Source organism: Chiroxiphia lanceolata, chromosome 1 (assembly GCF_009829145.1).
Source record: "Chiroxiphia lanceolata isolate bChiLan1 chromosome 1, bChiLan1.pri, whole genome shotgun sequence".
Classification (NCBI taxonomy): Eukaryota; Metazoa; Chordata; class Aves; order Passeriformes; family Pipridae; genus Chiroxiphia; species Chiroxiphia lanceolata.
Window position 1 is genome coordinate 121,785,747 of NC_045637.1, and position 26,209 is coordinate 121,811,955.

The 26,209-nt window shown below is 36.3% G+C and overlaps 1 protein-coding gene across 3 annotated transcripts in view; it reads left to right on the forward strand.

Annotated features, from left to right (window-relative positions):
- The window catches only part of SKAP2 (src kinase associated phosphoprotein 2), a 117,826-nt gene that overhangs the window by 60,230 nt on the left and 31,387 nt on the right, over positions 1-26,209 (forward strand). For all 3 annotated transcript variants that reach the window (XM_032707878.1, XM_032707886.1, XM_032707894.1), the window contains exons 5-9: positions 9,272-9,349; positions 10,091-10,174; positions 18,313-18,437; positions 19,339-19,402; positions 19,785-19,889. In XM_032707878.1, the coding sequence (XP_032563769.1) occupies positions 9,272-9,349; positions 10,091-10,174; positions 18,313-18,437; positions 19,339-19,402; positions 19,785-19,889 (456 nt within the window). The remainder of the gene's footprint in view (positions 1-9,271; positions 9,350-10,090; positions 10,175-18,312; positions 18,438-19,338; positions 19,403-19,784; positions 19,890-26,209) is intronic.

Consider the following 26,209-nt stretch of genomic DNA (forward strand, 5'->3'; position numbering starts at 1 on the left):
AAATCCACTGCGCAGGTTCGAAGGGTAAAGACCCTTCCCAAATCTTTGTTTGCGAAGACTGGCATACAAAATGTTTGACACTTCCCAAACTGTACTGGTTTAGATTTTTATTTCTTTTTGGGTTTGAGTGTTTTGGTTTTTTTTATAAGACTTTTTAAAAGGGGCTGAAACTAGCTTCTGGAACAAGAAACAGAACAATTTAGAAAAGGATGTATACACAATGGAACATAGGAGAGGAGACAGGGCAAAAAATTGGGAAATTGTGAAACTAAGAGGAAGAATATTTATATGCTTTTTGTGTGATTTTTGGAAAATCTATCTTGCATTGCATTACGAAAATTTGGGTAAGAATCACAGAGTTCACTCTGTAGTGAGCTTTGTAGATCTGTCAAAATATTGTTGAGTAATAAATACTTCAATTTCTAGGACACTGAAACTATGAGAACATGTACTACTAATTCTGAAATATAAATTGAAAATTCATTGTTTAGCTTTGCAATAAATGATATTTGACAATTTTTCTGCCTAAACATATTAGATCATTCTCATGTTCAGTTAAATAGTTGTCATTGCTTGGTCTCAGTTTAGGCTTATTTACTGAACAAAATGTGCCAGATACCCAAAGATGAAATTGAAAAGTACTAATTCAAAACATTGTGACAAAATCAGAAAAGTAATAGGGAACTTCTGATTACTGTGGGTTTTTCTTAAGGTGCTGCCGATAATGGGTATTTCCAAGGGATTCTTATGCTTACCAGGTGGCTATTTAAAAATAGTAGTAAATTGCAGTGTTACAACTGTAGTATTACCTTTTCCAGATGTTTTAGATGTTAAGCTAAAAATTGTATTTTTCACCTGGAATATTAATTGCTAACTTCTAACTTGTATTTGGTAAACCTGTAGGACTTTCTTCCTGATAGTCATCTGGGAATACAAGAATCACGACGTGGTTAAAGATGCTATCCATATGCAATTTGACATCATGCTGGTCGTACTCCAGCTGTAGACTCTTTATTCTTGGCCTTTTAATTTTCTCTGATTAGCTAACAGCACCTTCTGTGGTTCAGGCTATCATGCAGATATTCTGAGTCTTTACTTAGGGTTTCTAATCAAAATTGGATGTGTGTGCTTGTCTGTGAGATGATGCTGGGAAATTTCAGCTTGCCTGCATCATTTCATGAGAATTCCCAGTGCCTCTAATTGATCCATGATGGTCTGTTTTGACTTGGTTCTATCTGCAAAGCAGAGACATTGTTTTTATCTCTGTGTTTTCCTGCCTACTTTATTTCTCATAATAAAGTAGAAAGCTGAGCTTCTTGTTGCATAGGCAAAATTTGTATTGCCAGTTTCTGCCACTGATGCACTTTTCTCATATCTGTAGTGTGAGCTTCTGGGTGACTGAAACCTTTCTCTCTTGTGCTGAAATGACTGAGTAAACTTTAATTGTCCTTGGAGGGATTTAAGCAAAACTTTTACATTTTTATGCCTTACAGTGTTGTGAGTGAGAGACTTTGTACAAGAGACCTTTTCTTTACTGCTCTATCTTCTTTGTGTCTTCTTGTCTCAGAATCTTTGAGAAACAGCAGAAGCAGGAACGCTGCTCCTGTGAAGCATGCAGTGGCCTCTTTTATATCCCTGGGGGATAATGCCTGCTCACATCAGAAATCACTCCCCCCGACCTCCATGTGCCATGGGTGTCATTTGTAAAATTTTAATAAATACCTGTGTGAAAATCAAATCTAGACCAAGGGGTGAAAGCCATGAATTCCTCTGTACATTAAGATGCTCTGCAAAACGTGGGTATTTTATAACCGATTTGAAAGCCATCAAAAGAATGCATAAATCCAGGACCACATTGGTTTATAAATTCAGAGTTTGGTTTGGATGGGGAGTACATGACCCAGGATAATTCCATTAGGCTCTGGATCCTGGTGAATGGAGTCTAACTGGCTGACTCCTATAATTTGTTAAAAAAAAAGAAAAAGAAAAAAAGAAAATGTCTTTGTGAAATGAAATATTTTACAACTACTTAAGAAACTTTGCTCAGAAAACAGATGAGGATTGAGAAGCCATAGATATAAGATTTTTAAAATGTAACATAACTAAATACACAGTTATATAATTAGGGCCTAAATGAAAATGACAAAAAGAGACAGATCTCAAGCATGCTAACTGATTAAAAGAACTAGATGTTTCTGTAAAACATCCATCGCAGTGTTTTTTAGGCTGCCTAGCCCACTGCCTTCTCTGCTTACAGGAACAAAGGGAAGAGAAAGGCTCATACCACTGTCCTTCCAAGGGAGGAGTCCAGAAGAAATACTCAGTATTTAGGCCTCTGAGGGTGTGGTATTAGTGTTTGTAACCCAAACTTCATATCCCAAATTAGAAAGAATTAAAAGTAGAAACAGATGACACTGCTTTGAGTATTCTTTAATGAAATACACTGCTGACTCTTCTTAGAGGAATATATCAAGGCAAATTATTCTGTGAAAATTATTGTAAACTAATAGAGAGCACAATGGGTAATGCTGGGGAGGGCTCCAGAGCAAAACTTCATAGACTAGGCAGTCTTTGGAATGAGCACTTTGAAGACCAAAAAGCTAACTTTTTGTGAACCAATGTTTCAAAAGCTAAACATTTTCATTATATTTATTCTCTTGAATGAAATATGTTTTCTTTAACATTTATCTTTTGATTCTTGCATGTTAAACTAATTCAGAGCTACCAGCCTTCTATATTTGCAAAACACTGAAGTAGTCTTTATGAAAAGGTTCAAGACAGTTAATGAAGCTAATGAAATTCTGTGTTATCTTCCTACTGATAACTTTTCTTTAATCAGAAAATTCTAGGAAATAGGATTTTTTTTTTTTAATTCACTATACATTAATCTTCTCTCTAATAAAAAAGTAAATGTAGGGAGAAGATATGCATATGAAAGTAAACCACCTCCTCTTTAGCCTAGATTCACAGTGCTTGTGCAACAGATGTGACCCCAGTGTATTGCTATATACACATTCAAAGATAATTGAATCCCTCTGTAGTAGCTATTAAAAGGGGGTAAATGCTGTATTTCCAGATCAAAATGAAATGGAGAGATATGAAGAAATTTTTGAGAAGTGTGTGAGAAGTGGCGTAGGAGGGAGGGAAAGGAGATGAAATTACTTTTTTGTGTTGCTAGAAGCATTACTCCTTCGCTGCTCAACTTTAACACAAATATTTTCGGAATATCTCTGCCAATTTAATGTCAACCTGAGAGATAGCATAAAAGACCTGAGCTTGAAGGCAAAATGCCCTATTTTCTGCATTTGCTGCAGGAGCAGGCCATCCCTACGTGCCAAAAGATGAGCTAGCAGGGAAGAAGACCAGCCTAGCTGAACAGCTTTCACTGGAACTCAGGGAAAAAAATGGAGTTTATGACCTTTGGAAGAAGGGACAGGCAACTCGGGAAGAGGACAAAGATGTCATTAGGCCATGTAGAGAGAAAATTAGAAAATCAGAAGGACCAGGAGGAGGAGGCCTGTCAGCCTAACCTCAGTGCTGAGGAAAGGTATGGAACAGATCATCTTGGGTGTTATCATGCAGCACATACAGGACAACTGGGGGATCAGGTCCAACCAGCAGGGATTTAGGAAAGGCAGATCCTGCTTGACCAACCTAATCTCCTTTTATGACCAGACGACCCACCTAGTGGATGAGGGAAAGCCTGTCGATGTTGTCTACTTGGACTTCAGTAAAGCCTGAGATACTGTCTCCTACTGTATTCTCCTGGAGCAGCTGGCAGCCCATGGACTGTACAGGTGCACTCCTTGCTGGGGAAAAAATGGGCTGGATGGCTGGGATCAGAGAGTGATGGTGAATGGAGTTACATCCAATTGGCTCAGTACTGGGACTAGTACTATTCAGTGTCTTTACTGATGATTTGGATGAGGGGATCAAGTGCACCCCTCAGTACATTTGCAGATGACACTAAGGGTCTTCAGCACAATAGAAAGGAAGCTGAAAAAATAATTTTTCAATAATAGTGTTCATATTATTATTTTTTTTAGTTAGAGGAAGATAAAGAAATAGCAACCACTATTTCCTCCATATAATCAAACTAATGTATTTTTTCCTGGCAGCTTTCTTTTACAAGGACTGAAGAAAATAAAATTATTCTTATTTGAGCAAGAAGTCTTTACCATTATAGTGGTTAAACCACTGGTCTTCTACTAGGAAAGCAAGCTGTAATCAACCACTTAGCTGTTACTGAATTACACTTACCTCCACTTCGCCTGTTTAAGTTCCCATAAGCGTGCTAAGCACTTCTTTAGAATGCATTGACCTATAATTATTTCTTGCTTTATGTATTCCTTAGCCCACATTGCAGTAGTAAAAAAATATTCCTATTGGTAAACAGTGCAGAATAATACAACCTGGTTTTGTTTTATTTATTTTGTGTACAGAATGAAATTTTAACAACTTTGGGTCCTCCAAAAATCAAATTTCCAGGTGCAGTGATTGAATGTCATGCTATGAAGTGACACTGATGAAACTTTTTAAGTAATGGACCAAATTCACTGTTGCAGTAGAGTGAAAAAAAAAGATTGCATCATTCAGACTTCTGACTGAAAGTTGCAAAAATTGTAGTCATGCCATAAGCTGTAGTTGGAAGTCTTTCTGAAGTCACAAGGTACTCTGTGTTTGTGGAATTTGTGCAGTGGAACCTGTGTATTAGTACACCTACATTAATAACATCAATGTTTTTCTGAAGTCAAAGCATGACTAGTAGAAAGGCCGGCTTTATGCTTGAATGAGATAATTTCACTTTCTTTTCACTGGAGGAATTTTTAGCCTGGCAGAAATAGTATTATAATAACTGCCAGCTGCTCACTTGGTGCAAGAGTGCCTAGAACCAAGAGGAAGAATCCGGTGTATTATACATATAATATACTTTTCTCTAAGACGGGAAAGTTTAGGACTCATAAATATTTTGATCTGGTCTCTGATGGCTTTTTTTACACATCATGCATGTGGAGCATAACTTGCAGATTTTAGTTTGGAGTACATTGGAGTAATTCCCACCAGGATAGGAAGAGAAATTATTATGGGAGATTCTTATGTGAGTGGGTGGTCAAGAATGAAGGAAAACCTTTAACATAAAGCAGATGGACCTCTCTTATTTTATACTGTGTATTGGGATGCAAGATAATAATCTCCTAAAGTATAGGATAGTATTGATCTGATCTTCACATCAAAGGAATAAAGCTCAAAATGTTATTTGTGAGGTAGAAACTCAGGAATGGAAATGAAACCTTTCTTGTATCCTTAACTCTGTGCTTGCCCACCATTGTCTGGGCAATGACACAGAAGAAATTAGGTCCAGAAGAGCACACAAAAGAATTGTTGTACCTTTCTCCACACGTAAACTCACACAGATGCAAGCCACAGAACACTTCTCAACTCAGAGTGCTACTTTTCTCTTTGGTATTTAAAATTGACTTCAAAAACTACAGTGTACCAGAGGAGAAACTAGGGAAGACTATGGGCCTTTTAACATCTTTGTTTCTAAATCCTTGAGTTGTATCTGGAAACAGACCACACAGGGCTAGGAAGCAGGTGAAAAGACATGGTGATCTCTGCTGGTCTGATTTGGGAGAGAAATTTTGCTCTGACCTAGTACCCAGCTTGACCGTAAGTTTCTCAGCAACAAACACCGACACAGCCAAGAAAGATAGCATCAGTAGGTTCTATCTTGCATCCCCAGGATGCAAACTCCTTGCATCTCTACATTTAATTTCTTATGTTGGACAGTCTCCAGTGAAGTTACAGAAAACTGGAATTCAGGCCATTTCACCTGCATTCATGAGGGAAGGGAAAAATTCTCCTTGCCATGAAGACATCTTGGTGCATACATGGGAGTATAACATGGGAAATTCAGAGCTCTGAACTGTGAAGGACTATGTGATTTGAAGCATGTTGTTTAATTTGCTTCATGGTTCTTTATTTAAATAAAATAGTAATGCCATCTTTCTTGGCAGTATTTCGCTGTCTTAAACAGATTCTTTATAGAAGGAGCTGTCTTATTCCAAGTCTCATGCAGCAGTCAACTAATGAGTCCCTGATCTCAGCTGCTGGTGTAATGTGAACAAATGCTTCTTTACTATAAAAAACCATTGCTTTAGTGATACCTTTTTATGAGATTTGTGTCAAGCCTGATCTATTTCAAGTGAATGGGGAAGCAATTCTGATTGAAAGCAACTGCAAAACCCAACTGCTACATAAATTCCAAGCTTTCGGCTGGGAGTTCCCACATCTAGGGGTTTGCAGTTCATGCTAAATCATGTTTGAGATGTGGACAAGACAGTAAAGGAATGAAAAAAATGGAAGAAAGGTAGACAGATGACACAGTTTAGACTCTAGGCATAACTGTAAGGAAGATGTCATTCTCTATTCTTTCTTCCCAAGGTTGTTTTTGTTGCAGTACAGGGGCAAGAGTATCCGTGTTTGTGCTTTCTTCCCACCACATATGTGCAACACCTGTGGCTCATGGGAATGTGGGAGGAGGTGGTTCTTTCTCTTTCCTTTATACTTTTCATACTACTTATTCTCCTTCCCCTTCCTTCTGGAGGTACAGGGCAATGAAAGGAGGAATTTAACCAGATTTATGCTTTTTCTCTCTTATACAACTGTATGTGTCTTGGGATATTACAATTGGGTCTGATTCTCTTGCCCTTCCATTAAAGTTCCATCATATTTTTTGGTTCCCAGGCTTCTCTGACAGAAGGATGATAATATACATGTGATCTGTTTCTGCTTCAGGTACTTACAGATTGTGAGTGGCAGTGGGGCTGGCCAGCTTCAGCTTCTTTTGTGGAGTTACTGCCTCAGTTCCTTTGAAGAACAGAAAAAGGAACTGTCTTCCTTACGGGTTGAGGGTGGGAGGAGGACTTCTTTCCACCAGACAGTGGAAGGCTGCCTTTTTTTCATGCATGTTGCTTTCCTCACAAGCTTTTAGTGCCCTATGCAAAATAAATGTGGTTTCATAAAATCCCATAATCAAATTTATCCTGACTTGTCTCAGCAGAAGTAGCAAAACTGAGAGTGGAATTTTTCCTCTATGAAGTCGTCAGTTCAGATAACAGAATAATATTAAGGAGTCCCCAAATGATGTGGTTCTCTGGAACTGTATTGTCCCATTTGATTTGACTCTTTACTAAATGGTCACCGGCCAAGCTTCCTCATCAAAATTCAAACTGATACAAACAATAGTGGATAAAATTAGATCAAAGTAGCAGTTGAAATTCTTAAATTTAAGAGTGAACTGCTTTTTTTTGTTTGTTTAATTAGGTTTTATGTCTTCCACATCTGTGGGGTTGCAGTGTTCTAAAATGAGCCCTACTGGGTGAGGTAAAGCTGTAAGTGTTGCACACTGATGCCTCCCAATGACCAATACAAAGCAGCACACAATGTATATTTGTAAAACTCTTCACCTCCCCCACTCATAATACCATCATTAGATCATCCTTTAAGTAACTATCAAACCTATCACATACCAGCCAGTGATTGTCTTTGTGTTAAATTCTCATTTAATGTTGCGCCGTGATTACATATTATCAAGCAAGGGGGGCCAGCTGCATCATTTTACAGTGCATGTACATGCAACCATAACTCTTGTATTTTTAACACAATATTCCACAGAACCTGAAATAGAAGTTAGTGTACTCCTAACCTTTAAAAGTAGTATTAATAAAAAAATTAAATGGAAATATCAAATTCTGTCTGTATAAAATTCCGTCCACTGTCTTATGGTATCCAACAAAATATTTTGTTGTCTAAAGAGCCAGTTGTATTAACTGGCTCTTAAAATTTTCATTTTAAGTATTTTCATAACTTTAAAAAATAGCATTCTCTACATACTCTTATCTCTTTTTCTTGTATTTTTCCTATTACAACTATATTTAAATAAGACCACCATAAAGCAATTAATTTGTGGACACTGATTAAAAAAAAACCTAAACCAACCTAAATATCCAGGAAATTGACCTTCCAGAGACGGTGTTCATGGCTTGAGGTCAGACAGTTGATCTTTAACCCAAACTGCATAGTTTAAATTTATGTTTTTAGCACAGGGTTTATCTGCTGATATCAGTCCTTTTTTGTATGTTTATATTAGTAGAATGTAACGAGATTACATATATTTTGATAAATAATTACTGCCTTGTAAACTTGCCACCTACCTACAGTGACTTATGAATATTTAATAATAATAAGTAGTAGGAACTTCACTGTGTTGCTCACATGCACTTAAAAAACCCAGCAGCACAGGAATACCTTTTATTCTGCTTATTTTGCTTGGGGTAAGCAGTATGATATTTATATACATGTTAAATATTAGACACATCTAACATATTCCTGTTCTTAATACCAGGAGTTCCATTTAAATCATGATTCTGCTCTTTCAGGAAGGAAAGGATGTAGGATGGAAGACACAAATTTTTGATATTTGAATTTTTATTTTAAATTGAGACAAGGTTGACTGGCCAGTCTTATGCTTCTGGCTATGAATTAGTGTTGAGAAAATGGAAAAAATACAGGTAAACCATGTTCACCATTTTGCGGATGCAGGCATATTCTACAAAGTCTAAAATTAGTGTCTGTAAGTCGACAATTTTGTAGACTTCTGTGTGATGTTTTTGGTTTATCCACTATCACCTTACAGATCCTATAGGCAGAACTTTTGTGTCATGTGGCAAATTAGGCAATATCTGTCAACAGCAGGCATCACCTTTTATGATCTCTTCATCTAATTTCCCTTTTTGTAGGCATGTAATAGAGGGTCCTCACCTTGTATGTTGCTTCCAGATATTTTTGTACAAAGCTGGTATTGAAAGCCACATTTCTGATTTAATCATGTTGAATTGTGACTCTTGATTTTGTTTGCACGTTTGAAAACTTAGTGCTTTCATTATCCAACTTGCTTTACAGACCATATTCAAAACAAAGTTGCTGTATCATGTTTAATTACATATTTTTCCTTCTGAGACTTGCAGGGCCTGCTACACAACTGTATTTTGTCCTTACTAAAGCAGCGAGGACAGTAGCAACAGCTCTGATATTGACATCTAGAGGGTTTTTTTACTTAAAATATTCTGGCATAGTAGTTACTAGAATAATTTTTTTCCTTCCTATGTAGCTCCTGCGTATTGAGAGAGTAAAATCCATAATTTTATTGATGCTACAATAGCATTTTTTCTTGAAAAGCAGTGCTTTATAGAATTTGTTTTTCTTTCAGGGAATCAGTTTCCTCCTGTTGCAGCTCAGGATCTTCAGTTTGTTCTGAAGGCTGGATACTTGGAAAAACGTAGAAAAGGTAAGTCTAGCTGTCTTTGTTAAAGTTAGTGCATATTTCATTTCTGGGAAGTCTATATGCCTATATTTAATGTTATACACATGAATAACTATATACAAGAGTGATAAATAAAATGAGTAGAAGCTGAAGTGTTCAAGCATTGTTATGGAAAAGAAGCATAACACATAATTGCTCCCATAGTATTAAAAGAAAATCCTGTTTCTTTATTGACTAACAAAATCATGCAATGAAAGTCCACTGTCAGCCATAATTCAGACACTTTCAGGTATTTTTGAAGAAAACATTAGGAACCTATGTAAAAGTACCATATGTTGACTTCATGTTTCAGTGAACATCAAGATTTATTTTCCTTCAAGAGGGCAAATATTGATCTCAGCTTTGGTTCAGTCAATATTTACCTTGATTCAATAAATCTTATATTGTCACTTTAATACCCACTTAATGCTGCAATAACTCTAGGAAATATTTAGGAAATTTTTCATTATTTCCTTATATTTAATGTTACACATGACTTCTCTCTTTATATGATTTCAAATTCCCATTTGTTTTCTTAGCACCAATTTTTATTTCTAATTTCCTTCTCAGTGCCATGCATTTCTCTTCTTCATATCCAGATTTTGTTTCCTTTCCTTAGCGTCTTTCCTGGCTCCTCCTCCCTCTTACCTCACCCTTGAAAAGAAGTAGCATATTTGTGTTCAGTAATGACATAAATTGATATAACACAGATTATATTAATTTCAGATCACAGTTTTCTTGGCTTTGAATGGCAGAAGCGTTGGTGTGCTATCAGTAAGACGATCTTCTACTATTATGGAAGTGACAAAGGTACTTATAATATTTATTGTAAAAATTATGTTTTAATGCACAAAAGAATATAAAAACTTTAGTGGAGTTGGAAACCGCAAATCAAAGGTCATTTTAAGAAGTCAGATGAAACTTCTAAAAGAAAGTTCTCTTTTAAACAGTTCTAAAGCAGTGCTGTGAATTTTCAAAATGTGTAAATATTCTTCAGAACCTGTAAATGATGTGCTTGTTTTCTAAAGCAGAGAAATTGAGATAAAACAAGAGTAAGTTTCTTATAAAGCTACTTTGTGTGCCAATAACAGCTGGCTTGATAGTATGATAGTATGGTACTCAACTGTTTTACTAGACATAAAATGTTCTTTCTCTCCAAAGTATATTAATTTTAAAACGTCCTGTAATAATTAAAACTTCTGAGTTCTTCAGAGATGGTTCTATCCAGGAAAATATTAGTCCAAAAGCTGCATAGTGAAGTTCCTTGTTTCTTTTTATATAGTTCTGGAAAAGCTAGAAATTAAGTAATGTATTTAACTAAAAGCCAGCAGTGGAAGCTAAAGCTAAGTTCTGAAAGTGACTTTTAATGACCAGTTTAGAAAGAATCTGGAATCTGGTATAAATATTGGTATATCGCTTCGAATTTTTAAAATTGACAGTCAAAACATCCTTTAAATTGTTTGCCATGTGCATTTGGTGTTTAAGGGTAGAGCAAGTGATACAGAAATATATCTGAGTAAATTTTAAAAGTACAACTGTCTTTTTTTTATTGCCCCAAAAAATTCCCAGGCAAACTTTCCATTGAAGTTTTTTTCTTCTTCTTCTTCTTCTTCTTCTTCTTCTTCTTCTTCTTGGTTTTTCTTATATTTGAGTTATTTTGTGGGTTTTTTTCTTCAAAGAATAATTTAATTTGCTCCAGTTTGTTTCATTTAAACTCATTTAAACTCATCCTCTCTTTAAAAACAAAAGAAATAAAGTAAGAGTCTAATTCTAAGTCTGGTTTTCATTTTGCTACGGTTTCCCATCATATTCTGTTTTCAGAGTTCTGTTAGTATATCTGTGAAATGTTCCGTTTTCTTCTTTACTCTTTCCTTGGGATTTACAGATTGGTCAAGCTTCAAAAGCATAAACATTCTGTATTGAAAAATTTTTGGAGGTGTGGCATAACGCACTGATTTGTCAGTACTGATTTATTTCTTTCACTGGAAAATGATCATGTGCTGTTTGTTTATATACATAGTTATACATTGCCTAGTACTTTAGGAGCAGCAATTTTTTTTCAGAATATATTGCTAGTTCATGAAGATTGTTCTGCATTTTAAAATATTTGTATTTTTATCTTGTCCTATCACTTGTTATTTGGGAAAAGAGATTGACCCCTATCTCATGACAGTGTCCTTTCAGGTAGTTGTAGAGAGCATGGCATGGTTGGATCCAAACAGTAGTTCATGGAGGAAGCAAACAAATCAGATGAATGAATTTCTACCCTACCTCCGTGTGACTGGTGCTGTTATTGCAGCATGGTGTAATGATTTAATCTTGTGGATACTGAATGACTAAATCACTCCTGAACTTGCCTTTGAATGAAAAGGTTTTTCCTAGACTGGTCAGAGGTACTTTCTTCAGCCCTGTGATACCATCTTATATAAAGGTTCCAGTGCAGAAGCAACTTGCCATCGTTGTGCAGAAACTGGATACCAGCCATGAGAAACTAGTTTACTGTTGAAACTGAGCTGTCATCCTAATGGTTTTAAACGTATGTGCTGCAGTTTATCATGCGGTTTAGCAGCAGATTGTCAGCATGGACGATGTGTGCAATGAGGCAATCGTGAGGAGGTCTGGTAACCTGAAACTGAAACCTGAAACTGTTTTCACTCCCACAATTATGGCCAGCAGTGGTACCTGCCATAGTACACTATTGTGTTGGGTCCTTCTTTTACTGTAAGCCTTGATGCTGTGCCAGATAACTTGGACCGTATAGAAAATCAGTGTGTGTTCTTACCAAGTGTGGTTCTTACCAATAGTGTTGAAGTGTGCGTTTGGATGGCTTTGTGCAGATTGCTGCCACTCCTGGGATGGTGTCCATAAACAATGCTGGTCTGCCCTAGCCTGTGCAATGTCTGGAGGTTTTCTATAAGCTGGGCCCTGGTTTCTGACAGGTTCCAGGGCTGATTCACACAACACAGGTAAATTCCCCCCTTGTCAAGGTGAACCTTGCTTCAAAGTAACAGGGATTCTGTGTGTACTCAGTCCTGCTGCCTGTGTTGCTTTTAATGGGTGCTAGTGCCTCTGTGTTGTGGGACAAAGCTGAGAGGCAGCAGGGCTTCCGGGTCCATTTTGGCTTGTTTTGAACTGTGTCTGTTTTATAACCAGACTGATAGATGAATAGTCTGTGAAGGCTGTTTTGTGTCTGGTGCAGTGTGTAATTTGTTTGCCAAGGTTTGATTTTTGCACATCAGTATCAGTGGAAATGTAACTGAATGGTAAATGTGAGGCTATATGATGCCTTTTTATTATTTATGTAGATTTGTTGCTTCCACAATGCTTTTAATTTTTCTAACATTCTCCTTTTTATATTGGGAAAGCAAGAAGAAGTGTGGAAGTGTATAAAGCTCGTAAGCACATGTAAGGAAGAGTTTGAAGGATGAAAAATATGAGACCTAGTCCAGGAGAATACAGTACAAGCTAAAGCCTGTGAAAATACAGTAAATGGCTGTGTGTTTGTTCACCTAAGAGACTACAAGCATTCTTTTAGCAGTTGTGATGCCTGCAGGCTGGTGTATGTCTTGTTTCCCTGTTTTTATCTCTATTTTCTCCTACATTTGGTGCAGCCTTGGGTAGTGAAATAATGTTATTTATCTGTGCTTAGACAGGTCTAAGCGAATCACTTACATTTTTTCTCATGATCAATGGTATGTGGAGTAGATGGAGGAAAAAGGCTTAAAGGTTAGACCTAATCACATGTCAGGAATAGGTATTGCAGGAAGCGCATGTGTATTTGTGCTTGTGCCTCAGTATCTCTTGCCGGTTTGTAGCCCACAACATTGCAGAGGAGTGTGTTCAAATGTCAAAGCTGGGTGGGATTTCCAGAAGCTTGCCTGGTCCTCCTTTTCATAGTCTTTCCTTCCATAAACCTTTTATAGTCCTCTCTTTTCTTTCTTCCATGCAGTTGCACCCTGAGTTGACTACCCTAATTGCCTGTCGTTTTTCTGTATGATCTCTGGCTGTTCCTGTGTCCTCAGACACCGAGATGGTATGGATAACCTTTCAGACCTCAAAGTGCATGTGAAGAAGGAAAGTTAATTTGTTGCTTTATAAATGAATGAATTAATGGCTTCATTACTTCTTCCTCACTAGGCCACAATGTTATATGCCCTTCTGTCTCAGCAAACTGGAAGGATCAGCTAAATGTTTAGCAAGACAGTAATTGATAACATTATGGTAATTTTTCCCCTGTTAATGGGCACTAAAAATTTATTTTCATTTTTATAACTTGAAAATGGTATCTGCTTGCTTGCCAGTAATATGATGTTGAAGAGGAGTGTGATTCAGAGGCTTTTAGAAAAATCTTAGGTTTTTTTTTTTAAATTTCTTTACCTTTAACACGGACATGATAATTTTGGATTTCTCTGAATAGTAAGATAATGATGACCAGGCCAGTAGTGGACTACGTCTATTTGTGCAAAAGAGGAAATTATGCATGCTCAATAGGACTTTGTTGTAGCAGAGTGATGGCAATCAAAGGCATCTATCTAATGTATACCGGATCTTCTGTTATGAGACTGTTAAATTCAGACCTTGAGAGGCATACTTGTGATTAATAGTGTGTTATTTAAAAAATAGCTACTGGGTATAAGCAAACTGATTATAAACAAATTGGTGCCCTAAATAGCGTGTTTCAGTCATTGCCTCAATTTCTTAATTTTTTTTTTTAAATTTCCATTTCTCAGAGGGCCAGATTAAAGGAAAGAAGAAGAAAAAAAAAGGCAATTACATTTCAGATCTGCTGTCTAAAAGGGAAGAACTTCTGTGCATGCATTTGGGAAGGACTGTTCCAAAAGCTGGAAAAGGAATTACCATTTTGGAGATACTGACTCTTAACTATTTTTAGAAAGCAGACATCCTGCACATGGAAAAGTATGTGAAACTACATTTAGCGTGAAGCCATGTAAACCATAAAATCTTACAGACTCCTAATTTCAAGATGAAGAGAGTTAAATTATAGATTCTAATAGTATCTATAAATACTTTATCACTCTCTGAAATCTTTCTGTTTGTCTTTGTTGCTTATGCCTTCCTCTGCAGCTTCTTTCCTTTCTGCTATCCAAGTACTCTCTGTTCTTCAGAATGCACTAATTCTTTTTACATGTGCTAATAATATGGGCACAGTGCCTTAGGCCTCAAATTTACAACCCAGTCATTTCAAGATCTCATTGAAGGTTTACCCTTCTTTGTTTTAAAAGTTCCCATGGACTTAGTTACACAAGGTTTCTTCAAAACCCTTTTTCTCTGCCTCCCTTGAGACTCTTTCCCCAATATAATATTGGCCCTATTTCCGTTGTTAACAACATTTAACCATTTTTTGGATGAATGAAGTTTATATGTAAGAAAAATGTTTAAAGTGGCTCTCAAATTTAATTCAGGTCTGAACTTTCACTATTTTAAATAGAGCCCTCTCATATTTATTTCTCTAAAATACCTTAGTTTTGACTTTTTTCATCAGTAGTTTCTGACTCCACTCTGCTATACTACGTCTTTATGGTTCTAAATTCCTGTTGCCAAATGATCATCACAGACGTATTCTTTTGTTGTGTACCTGACATGGGAAGAAGGGGAGAGGAGGAGCATGAGGGGTGAGAGCAAAGAACAGCTTACTCTGAAATGAGATTGGGCTTCACTGTGGAATAACTTATGCGTGATGACATTTGTGATCCTTTTTGTTTTTACAAGACTGATATTATTATACTTTTTGCATCTCTGTTCTATATTGTTCTGGAACAACTTAAGGGTTTCCTGTTGTTGAATTGAAAAGCCCTATCTTGAGAAAATAAGAGGCGGCAAAAATGTTGTCATTCTTCAGAGAAGCGTGTTCCATTAGCATGCGTCTTCCTATTTCCTCCTAAGTATGCTGTTGTGTTACTGCCTAAGCAAAACTCTGGCTCTGATTTGGGGGTTCAGAATGAAAATTAAATCTCTGTAATGTAAATGTGCTTCTTGAAGCTACTTCTAAGGCTCCTGCCATAAAACCCAATTATATCTAATTTTAAGTCTCCAAGTAAAATCTTTTAGTCTTCAAAGTTTTTAAACATCAAAAACTGTTTAATTTTCCCTAAGGCACAGTCTTCAGAAAATATTTCTGATATAAACAATTTAACTCTGCATGTGAAAGTTCACACAAGTCACTGTGGCACTCACTTCACAGGGCAGCTTTAACCCAAAAACGCGAGTCTGTCTGCAGGACTACTTAGCTGCAAACCTTTGCCAATAAACAAAGTTGAGATGATTGTTGAGTCTGATGATCCCAAGATGGCCCTTTGTTCAAGCCTGCACCTGACTACTGTGCTTGGCCAAACAGCTACCCTGGGTCATGGTTTGCTCCATGGTGATCAGCTGATGGGGTTGGTCTCCCGTCCTAACTGGAAAGGTGTATTCTGCAAGATCAACTGGGATTTGTAGACCTTCATTGCTTGTCACCATCAGAGCGTGCAGCTGAGCTACAGCTGGCCTGTGCCCTGCCATTCTGTATTTGTGGAGCCATTTCTCAGGACATACTAGATCTTACATCTGGCTTGCTGCTACAGGGAGTGTGAATGCATACTGACAGTCTTTCTCTCAACTTTAGTAGGTTCTGAGTCAGGGCTGTGAAGTGTCTCATTGTCTTAGAATTTCCTCATTTTTAACATTTTAAGTGTATGCATATTACTACGCTGGACTTTAATCAGAGGCTACTGCTAAGACAATTAGAAGTAAAAGTAGCAATGCTATGACTAGCCTATTGCTATAAAGGTCAGTGAAAAAATTTAATAGCAAAGGAGATACATATATATATGTATTTGGTGGTGCATACAGGTAATTTTCATTAGCACTGAAATGGGATGTTCAGAGAGGTAAGACAAAACCAGTATAAATGCCAGAACAATCGAATAGAATATGTGTACCATGCACCATCCACTTCCAGAGTACGGCATCTTTATGTTTAACTGCAGTGCTCTTTGAAAGAATGAGTACCAGTGCAGAGATCATCTGAGGTTCACTGTGTAAAAGTCTATTACCATAAAAGGGATCATCCATGTCACAGAGAAGTAGTCTCAGAAATAATCCAAGAGACTGAATTTGAATATTTGCCTAATTTTATCTTGACAAAATGTTTTTACCTTTTGAACCTGGAGTTTGTTTATTCTGTCTACGTGTTTCTATCTTCTTGGGGTTTGATAAACCTCCAGCATGGGAGAGTGAGAAATTAATGTGTTTCACTTGGTCTTCTCCCTGAGGTCACAAGTGAGGGAACAATAAAATTCCTAGGCAAAATTGAATTTCATTAAAATGGAACCTAGTTAACCTATTGCAAGTTATTATTTCTAATATCTGCCTTGGTGTGGTTTCATGAATTTTGCATATGTGTGCTGTTTGATATAGGGGTGGACCATTGAGAAAATATAAAATATTAGTACTGTATCATTAGGACTTATTCAAGACATAATAGAACCTACTGTGGGGGAAGGGAGTAGAAGAGAAAATAGAACAGTGTCCTGGATTTTCTCATATAATTGTGTTATTTGGTATTTACTTGCCCTGGGTGAGAGTTCATAAAAAGGTGGAAGGACAAAGAATTTGTGTCTGTGTGCATATAAGATTACTAGCAAGAGTATTTGACTGGTGACTGCCCTTACATCCATTGATGTTCATGTTGCTATGTTAGCCAATTTTTACCCTCTTAGGAGTGGAAAAAGATTTTTTTTCCAATTAAATTTCCAGAAATATGACAAAATTATGTCAAAAATTGTAGTTATCCCTATTTTGTCTACTGTAGAATTTTCTCCTTTTGTTGACAAGCGTAAGCAATGGACGCTCGATTTGCACCTAAGTTCTATTCAGAAATACTTAGAGTGGTTTTGCTATTGTGCCTGATGCTTATTGTTAATTAATACTTTACTGTGTAAAAAAACCCGCCACCACTGAATGGCATTTTCTTCCATATGCAACTCCACTTTGTTCTTTGTTTGCCTGCACAAAATGTGACTCATGATGCCTATCTTCACTTGAATGCTGCACTGTGATCTGCAGAAATTGCAAAACTTAATCACTTTTACATTTTTGGTTTGCTTTTAATATTCACCAAAATCTGCCAGAGCACATAAGATCTGAGGTAGAGTTTGGTGTGAAGAGCTCAAAAGGAGTACACAGGTGCCGCTTGCCCAACATGCGGTATATTTAAAGTCAGATCTGTTGTAAGTGATACTTTTATAAACCAGAGCCTTTGAAAAGTAGAATTGTCTTTAAAACAACCACATGGCTGTACATAATAAACTGTGGTAGGGCTCAGTACTTTTATTAGCTAATTAAACATTTGCCGTTTTGAGAGAAATGCTTTTGGAACCACCACACATACACACACCTGAATTTATAACAAAATTCATTCTGTATTTCTGCCATATGGAAAGGAGGCACATCTGGGAGTGGGTGGGAGAATGTGAAAAGAAGCTTTTCCAATTGCTTAAAAAGGAGTTTGAAGTTTATTTTTTTAGAGTGAAGTGGTTAGTTTAGGAGGGAGCTCAGCAAGTTCCAAGTTAGACAGGTTTTCCCTTTGGTTTACTGAACCTGAAAGAGACACTGATTTATAGGAAACGTGTCTTGCAAGTTCCAGTTCTTGGCTTTCCCTAGACACAAGTGTCATAACATGCACTTCTTAGTAAATAAGACCACCATCTGCAAACATCCCCCTGTGGAATTCCTTAGGCATCCTACAGGAAAATGTACTTTTATGTACATCTTCCTTTAAAATAAAGCTTTATCTCCAAAAGCATCACTTAATCATTTTGCTAAAAACCTCCCTGTTCTTTGTAAAATTCATGAAATAGAAAACAAAATCTGAATAAACGATAACCTGCTGAGCCACTTACGTTTACTGTTGTAAATGAAGCTCTAACTTTGTTTTTTATCTCCAACAGACAAACAACAGAAAGGTGAATTTGCCTTAGAGGGCTACACCATCAGAATGAATAATAGCCTTCGGAAGGATGCAAAGAAAGATTGCTGTTTTGAAATCTCTGCTCCTGATAAGCGCATTTATCAGGTTGGACTTTTTTATGTTGACTTGAAATTAAATTGATAAAGCCGTTACAATTCCAGTTACTGAATTAACATTTCAGTAAAACAACCTGGACTGACATATTAATGAAAAAAGGAAACCCTCCCTTGCTTATATTGTGCATTCATATATTAGGAAAAAAAACGTGATTAAACATATGTATGTACGTGTTAAAATATTATCTTTTTGGTCAAGAGCGAGGTAATCTATCATCTTTATCTATCGGTCATTTCAATATTAGCATTTTAATATCTATTGTATAGTGTGTCTGTGATTTTTTAGAGGAATTAAATAGTAAAAAAAAAAAGTTAAAATATGTATCAGTGTTAAATACATACTGGTTGTGACTTCTAAAGAAACATCTACATAAAGGCACATATCAGCTGTGCAATTCAGAGATCTATCAGCTAGACATCAATATAGAATGTAAGTTTAATAAGTTTTAAATATCTGAGATTGCGGTTGAAAGCCAGTTAATTAAGCTGTCAGGTAGTGTGTTGGAGTCTGACAAGAACATTTTTAAGAAAACTGTACCCAGCAGTCTAAAGAAATTCATGGGTGTCTTCTAATTGTCAAGGGCAAATTTTGTTCATCAGTTTTGGCTTTGACATTGATGAAGAGAAGCAGCTTTTTTCTGCACAGCTGCCAGCTGCTGATCAGAGTTTCAAATCCATCATCCTCTCCTTCAATTACGTAAATTTGTCAAAATTAGCTGTACATTATAAGAAGCATCCTTGCAAGAAAAGTACCAGAAAACATGAAAAGAATTACTAATGGTTTCTTGAGGAAGTGATGAGAATGTTACAGTCCCTCTTTTTTATTGCTAATGAAATTGTAGTTGTGTTTTTGTCATTACTGCTAGTAGTTATTAATAAATGTTTAATAGTTTACAGCTGCCACTCCCAAAGAAGCAGAGGAATGGGTACAGCAAGTCAAATTTGTAATTCAAGGTAAGCCAGCCAGTAGAGCAGTAGCCTTTATTGGCAATAGTGCTTCGTGATGGTAGTTCTGTCCATTAACTTCTCTGTCATATTAGTACACATGTCAAAGTTTGAAATAGCAAGTCCTAGTTTTCAATTGTGTTGTAGCTTTTATATGACTTTTCTCTTTTTGCAAAATTTTTGCCTTTCTAGAAATACTAGAAAGCTTGAAAGCTCTGCCTTATATAAGCTCCCTTATATGAACTGTCCCTTATCCCTTGAACAGGATAAGAAAATAAGCAGAGTATACTGTAAGGAGCAGGTCATAGAAGAATTGTTTCCATTTTGCATAAATGTCTGCTTAGGTATTCTTTTCTACTAAGTATTAACCTTTTAAATTGCTGCCACATAGATACAGGATCTAATACTATTCCTGAGGAGGAGGAAGAGGAATACGATGATGTTGAACAAGTGAACAGTGAACCGACAGATGAGAGCATTTATGAAGAAGTTAAAGGTATGGTTGAAATTTTTTACTTTGTGACTTGTGATCACTTTGTCTTATCTGCTTCTAGTTTGATAACTCTGAGTTGCTTAAAGTAAGTGAGTAAAGTAACACAATGAATAAGATGCTTTCGGATTTTAGGTTTTGCTATGACATTGAAAAAAGAATGTCTTCAGTTCTGAGTGAGAACAGTTCAGTTTTCTTTAGCAGGAACATCAAAATAGTGCAGAATGTGTAAAAGTGAACTCAGGGGACTTTTGGCTCATTAACATTTTCTGGTATGCAATTTTTTTTAATTAAAAAATTGACTTGCCTTACAGCTATTCCCAGCAACTTGCCCATTATTTTTTCTTTATTCTTTTTGGCTTTTGTATTAAGCAAAAGTTTGCTATTGCTCTAAATGTTACGATAAGTTTCCGTCTTCTGCCTAATACATGATATTATAACCTTGCAAGAAAGCAATGTATTTTTTTGAAAGGGCTCTGGAAATGAGCTGTAAATAAAGCAACATGAGTATCCACACTGTTTTGTTTTATATCTTCCAGAATGACTATGATTGTACAGAAACTTTTTGCTGTTGACTTTTCAAAATGGTCAAATGATTATGGCTTTAAATGTCCATGTGTATTTATCAGAGGGCAAAACAAAAGAAAAAGAGATTGTGAAAGTTCTTGGAGTTGAGTAGAAATATTCAAGTACTAGGGGAAAGGTGGAATGGTTTATTATATTTTGAGAAGCTATGAAAAAAATAAAATTTTCAGTTATCATTAGTTAACAAATGATATTTTAAAGTGATGTGACAATTAATAATCACTTTGTATGAAATAATGTTCTGCATGCCTTGTTGTTTGGAGCACTGCAATTGTCAGCAATAACTTGAGAGGAAAAATTAGTTGTGTCATGTGATGATGACTAACTTCCTGTATCTATTAGGTTGAATTTTCTGACCATTGGAGAAAGGAACATTTTACACTGCGTCATGCTTTTAATTTTAAGGTTGTTTCAGTGGAGGGAAACAACAAGGGAGCAGAGAACATAAGTGTTGCATGAAAATGATTATCATAAAATTCTAAAATTGTAGCAGCACCCAATTCTTTAAGGGCTGGGTTTTTTTTTGGATTGTGCCTAGACTACTTCAACACAGAATGCATGTTCTGCTGAAATGATGTGCAGTTGTCACCCATGCTGAAAAACTCTTCTGCGGTGAATATAAAAACTACGTTACAGGGCTTCATCTTATAACTGGAAGATACAGCCAAACCTTACAACAGTGCTTTTTGGATGCTCAGGTTCTTACAGTAGGTGATCTTGCTTACATTTTTGTTAAAGAAGCTCTAGATATATTCTGGGATAAATTACTCTTTTTTTTTTTTGAGCTTCACTTACCTATTCACTTGAATCTCAAACAGTAAGTAGATCTGGAGCAGTAATACATACAATATTGGGAGAGGGCTATTAGTTAATATATATTTTGAGTTCTTTGCTTTGAGCTCTGTCTTCAGAGAATTGCTGCCTTGGTGTGACTGTGCAGCAGCTTAGAGTATTTTCACATTTGGTCCATTTTTATGTCAGTTTTCCAGAAGCTGTTGTCTCATAATGTGGCTAATAAACCTGAAATGCAACAATGTCACAAAGAAGGGATAGTTCAAGGAATCTAGTTTCAGTTTTTAGTTAAATTAATTTATTTCCCCGTGATCTTGGAGTGGTGCTTCATTTTCATGTTACCAAGTAGAGATTATTTTTCTTTATGCTTTTTCCATCTCATCTATTTGAACTGTGAACTTTTCAGAAAAGGCTATCTTACCTTTGACAGTGGAGCTCTTAATTTTGACTCTGATGTGTTGACATAACTAAGTAAAAATAAAACATAAGTTTGCAATAGATTTTAGATGATTCTTTAATCTTTTTATCTTCCGCAAATGTGCTTTAATAATTATATGCTTAAATGGAATTACAAACCTGTGGCTCCAGCGCCTTAGAGCAGTTCTTCTCTTTTTAATCCATATCATATTGAAGAGTGTTAGGTGAAATACTAGTTGACAAACCTCACAGGAGTTGGCCTTATTTGTTTCTTGTATAGCTGTTCATCTAAAGTTGATGGTAAAAGAGCACACTCCAGTTTGGTCTAGTCTCCTTTAATTAGGCCTGATTGGTTGCATTTAATTACAGTTGGCTGTCCTTTCTATTTTCCCAGGTAAGTGAATTACTCTTTTTTCCTTTCATGGCCAAAGGGTGGAGTATCATTATCCCTGCTGTTACCTGACCTAATAATATAGAACAAATAAGGAATTCAGAATGCCTGTTAAGAAAACAGAAAAAAATTATTTGTACAGCTGCAATGCTATGGTAAGCTCTGGAATGCAGAAGGCAAATATGCTAGATCCTTGTGAAGAGGGAGGAGAAATTAATCTGCATCTTGTTTTTGTCCTCAAAACATTTTCATGTTAGAGGCTTCTAATCGTCTGTTTTCACAGATCCATTAGCTTTATATATACTGAATTTCAGGTATGCAACTCATTGTACCTTGTTATTATTTATTTGGCAATAATTTGCATATTCTCAAGTAAGTAAAATTTTGCATTTCTGTGGTTCTCCAGTGGCTTTTATGTCAGCACTTCAGAAGAAACTTAAGCCAGTTCATTTAGTAATACTGGGTTTGGTGTTTGAGTAAAGAGTGTTTGAATTAAAAAGAGGATATGGAAATTTTTGCACAGGTTTGTAAATTGGAAAATTTTGATAACTGTTGCAGTAATCAGGACTAACTGATGCTGTATTCTCTAGCTGTCTCATTGCTTAGCTATTTTTTTTCCTGCTTGTGGCAGGAGACAGTGTAGATGAATTTTCCAGGCAGAAGCTGGATAGCTTCAAACCAGTATCCAGAATGGTAACAGTCTGTTAGCCTATTAAAAGCACAGATTTCAGTGGTATTCACTTTGTACTGTGTGCTGGCAGGAGGAGTGGGTTGATAGTTGGAGGGTGTACAAAGAGATGTGAGAAATTTAGTCTTTTGATTTGTTAAGTCATTTTCTTCTTTAATAGCACATACAAATTCATATTTACCATAGAAGCACCATTTTCCTGGTTCTCAGTGTTAGTCAGGGTTTTACTGTAGTTATTCAGGTAAAATAAAAAACATCAGAACTGCCAAAGAATTACCAACTTGTAAAACTTCCCTTGCAAGATTCTTCAGGAAGAGAAGTCTTTATACTGTCTTCAGCAAACTGGGCTTTAGTATTTTCGATGTTTAATAAACTCATGGATGAAAACTTGGCTAAGCAAAATTAAAAATATTGTCAATAAAGGCCCATTTTTGCTTAATTAGCTATTTATTTTCTACCTTAGCGCACTCTTTATGATTTTGCAGTCCACACCTGAATGTTATAAGCTGTAACATAAAACAAACTCTGAAACTGCTGTATTAAATAACTCTCTGTGTGGGTAGAGCTACCTAGATGCACAGAGTTTCTAGTTTAGTGGTGTTTTAAACAATGGACTTGTCATAAAAGAGAACACGTGCCAGCTTTAAAGTTGTTACCATCTGTTACAGCCCTTGAAGGCAGAATTTTTTTATTAATTTGAGGTTTCAGTGACATAATTTTAAGGCCTTCGGTATTGTCTTCTGTGGTTTCATGTCTGTGTGGAGCACATACCCAAAACTGCAATGCTAACTACTGCCTGCCCCCTTAATGCTTTCTACAACCTCAACTCAGTTTGGGTACTGTCTACCACGCTCTAGCACAATTGGAGAAAATAGGTGTTAATCTGAGCTAACATACTTAAATTTCAATCCTGTGTTGGCTTTTTTCTTCTGTTCTCTTTCTCCTCGCAAACTTGCATTATAGCAGTAGTTTCCGAGGTATACAGTATAGTTTCCATTAAAATTATTCTAAAGATAAGTTTTGGTTCTTATTTTAATAGTACTTATTTGGTCCATGGAGGTAAAAACTGCACTTACAGAACAAGTAATCCTGAAGCAATGTAACGTGACACAGGACTGTGGCTTTGTGCCATCCCTTCTCAGCCTGTCCATAGCACAAACAACTTCTGGGTGAGAGAAGATAGCATGGTGAGATTCAGTGCTGTGGTGATCTCCAGGCAATACAATTTGCATCACTTTTTAGTTTTCTGTAAGTTAAATTTGAGGATTGATTCAGTCTCTAATCAGGCAAAGGATGGAGGGAATGGAAAGTTTGCCTTTGTCTTTTGATTCCTGCTGTCAATCCTCTGCCAAACAGTCTGGTCAAGCCCAGGTATCTGGCCAGTAATTCTGTTTTGCAGTGTAATTGGAAGCTTAGGTTGGGAAACTCTGTAACTGAGGCAAAGCCCAGGGAAAGGTAAGAAATGTCTTAACTTTCATGCTATAAGAAGTGTGATGCGCAGAGAAACAGTTTGTTTACTTACTTTAAATAAATTATTTTAAGTAGTTTTAAAATTATGTTGATGTTGTTTCAGAACTGATTTCTGACATTGAATATGAATGTAGAGAGTAATCCTGTTTCTTTCTTATGGTTGTTGCTTTAAGCAGCTTTGTTGCTTTATTTTTTTCTAACAGTAAACCCTGGCAGTTAGGAGGCATAACTTAACTTAATACCATCCTCATTCTCGCTTCTTTCTGGACTGCGTGAGTTTTGAAGAAGCAAATTGTTTTTATGATGTTATAGCCCTTTCATGAGCATGAAGCTGGGGGGAAAAAAAGAACATATCTCTGACTTAACTTTTCTTGGGAAGAAGGAAGTAATGATTATGTAGTGAAGTTTGAGTGTAAGTTTGATGTGTCACTCATGAACACCAACTCACAGCAAATATTTGTATTCTCAAAATGCAGTGTCAAAAATATTGACTTTTTGACACTAGAAGTGAAGATTTCACAGCACTGTGTTAATGAAAATTCTTTTTCAGGACACCTTTGCTTATTTTAGAGTTTTCAGTGTATCACAGTCTGAGTATCTGGGCTCAACACAGTGTTTAGTGTCAAGCAGCCTCAGTTGTGCTTTACAGCTGTGTATCAGTTCCTAAAACCAGTAGCCTAAAAGGAAGAAATTATTAATTGGTCATTACAAAACAGAAAAGTCAGTTTAAGTCAGCAGAGACATGGATGATTATGGAATCTGAGACATTACTGTGATCACTGCTGTTAAGACCATATACCATGTATCTTGGTATATGGTCCAAATTCCTCCCAGCAAGTGTTGCTTGCTTTAAGTAGTTAGGGAATTCTTTACTTCTTGTCCACAGGAGTTATATGTAATGCTGTTGTGCTGACATTTTTTTTTTCCATGGAAAGAATTCTAAATACTTTAAATTAGTAAATGATTATAAAGTGTAAAATATAAGTAGGGTCTGGAATAAATGAAGTTCAAAAGACTGGATGTAAGCATTTTTGAGGACAGTGTTGAGGAAAGGTTTCCAAAGTAATTACTGAAAATTTTTTGAATAATTTCCATGAGAACAACTTTTAGATTCAAGAACACAGCAAGGGAATTTTTTTTTCTTTTAAAACAGTGACGATTCTTCAAAACAGTTTTTTCCATTAATTGTGTCTCAGTATTTTTAAGAAATTAATATTTTTCACTTGCTTAGCCATTGTATTATTTGTATATATGGAGTATTTTTGCATATACTATCTTGCTGATAGGTGGAGTACCAGAATAAGGGCAAGGGGGTGCTACAGGGCTTACTCAATTTGCTGTAATTCAGAAGTAATTAAAATAATAAAAAAACAGTGAAAAGCAAATGTGAACTACCTTTTAGTGTCAGGGACTAGTAAAGGAAAGTGTTTTTTTTAGGTCCAGTGTATGTTGTTTTCCTGTCTTAATCACTGGGATTTGGGATCTACTAATAGTCTTTGATGATATGCCAGACATGGAAATGATTGAAAAACAATCTCTTTCACCTGGATATTGTTGAATCCCAACAGCTATGATGAAATGGAGCTGTGCCTGAATTCTCTGTCACTCTGGGTTCTGAGGCAGTATGCTTATGAGATTTGTGTATACCTTGAAGTGTCCTTCAGCTAGTACTAAATGCTCACAAGACATGAGTTATGAATCCAGACAAATATATAAAGACATTGCATCCACAAGGTGGTTAGAAACGTGATACCTGGACCTCAGATTTTTTTTGGCACAAGTACGGGGGCATTATCTTCAATTAATGTAATCCTACATCTGAAGAGGGAAACCTTCTTTCTATTGATGTTGGGTGTCAGTGATGGAAGAGGAAGTAAGACAATCTAGTGTAGCTGAAAAGATGTCCATTGAGTGGGAAGTGGCAAGTCTTTATTAGGAAAAATAAGGTTTACAGGCTCTTCTACATTTCTTTTGAAGTGAATA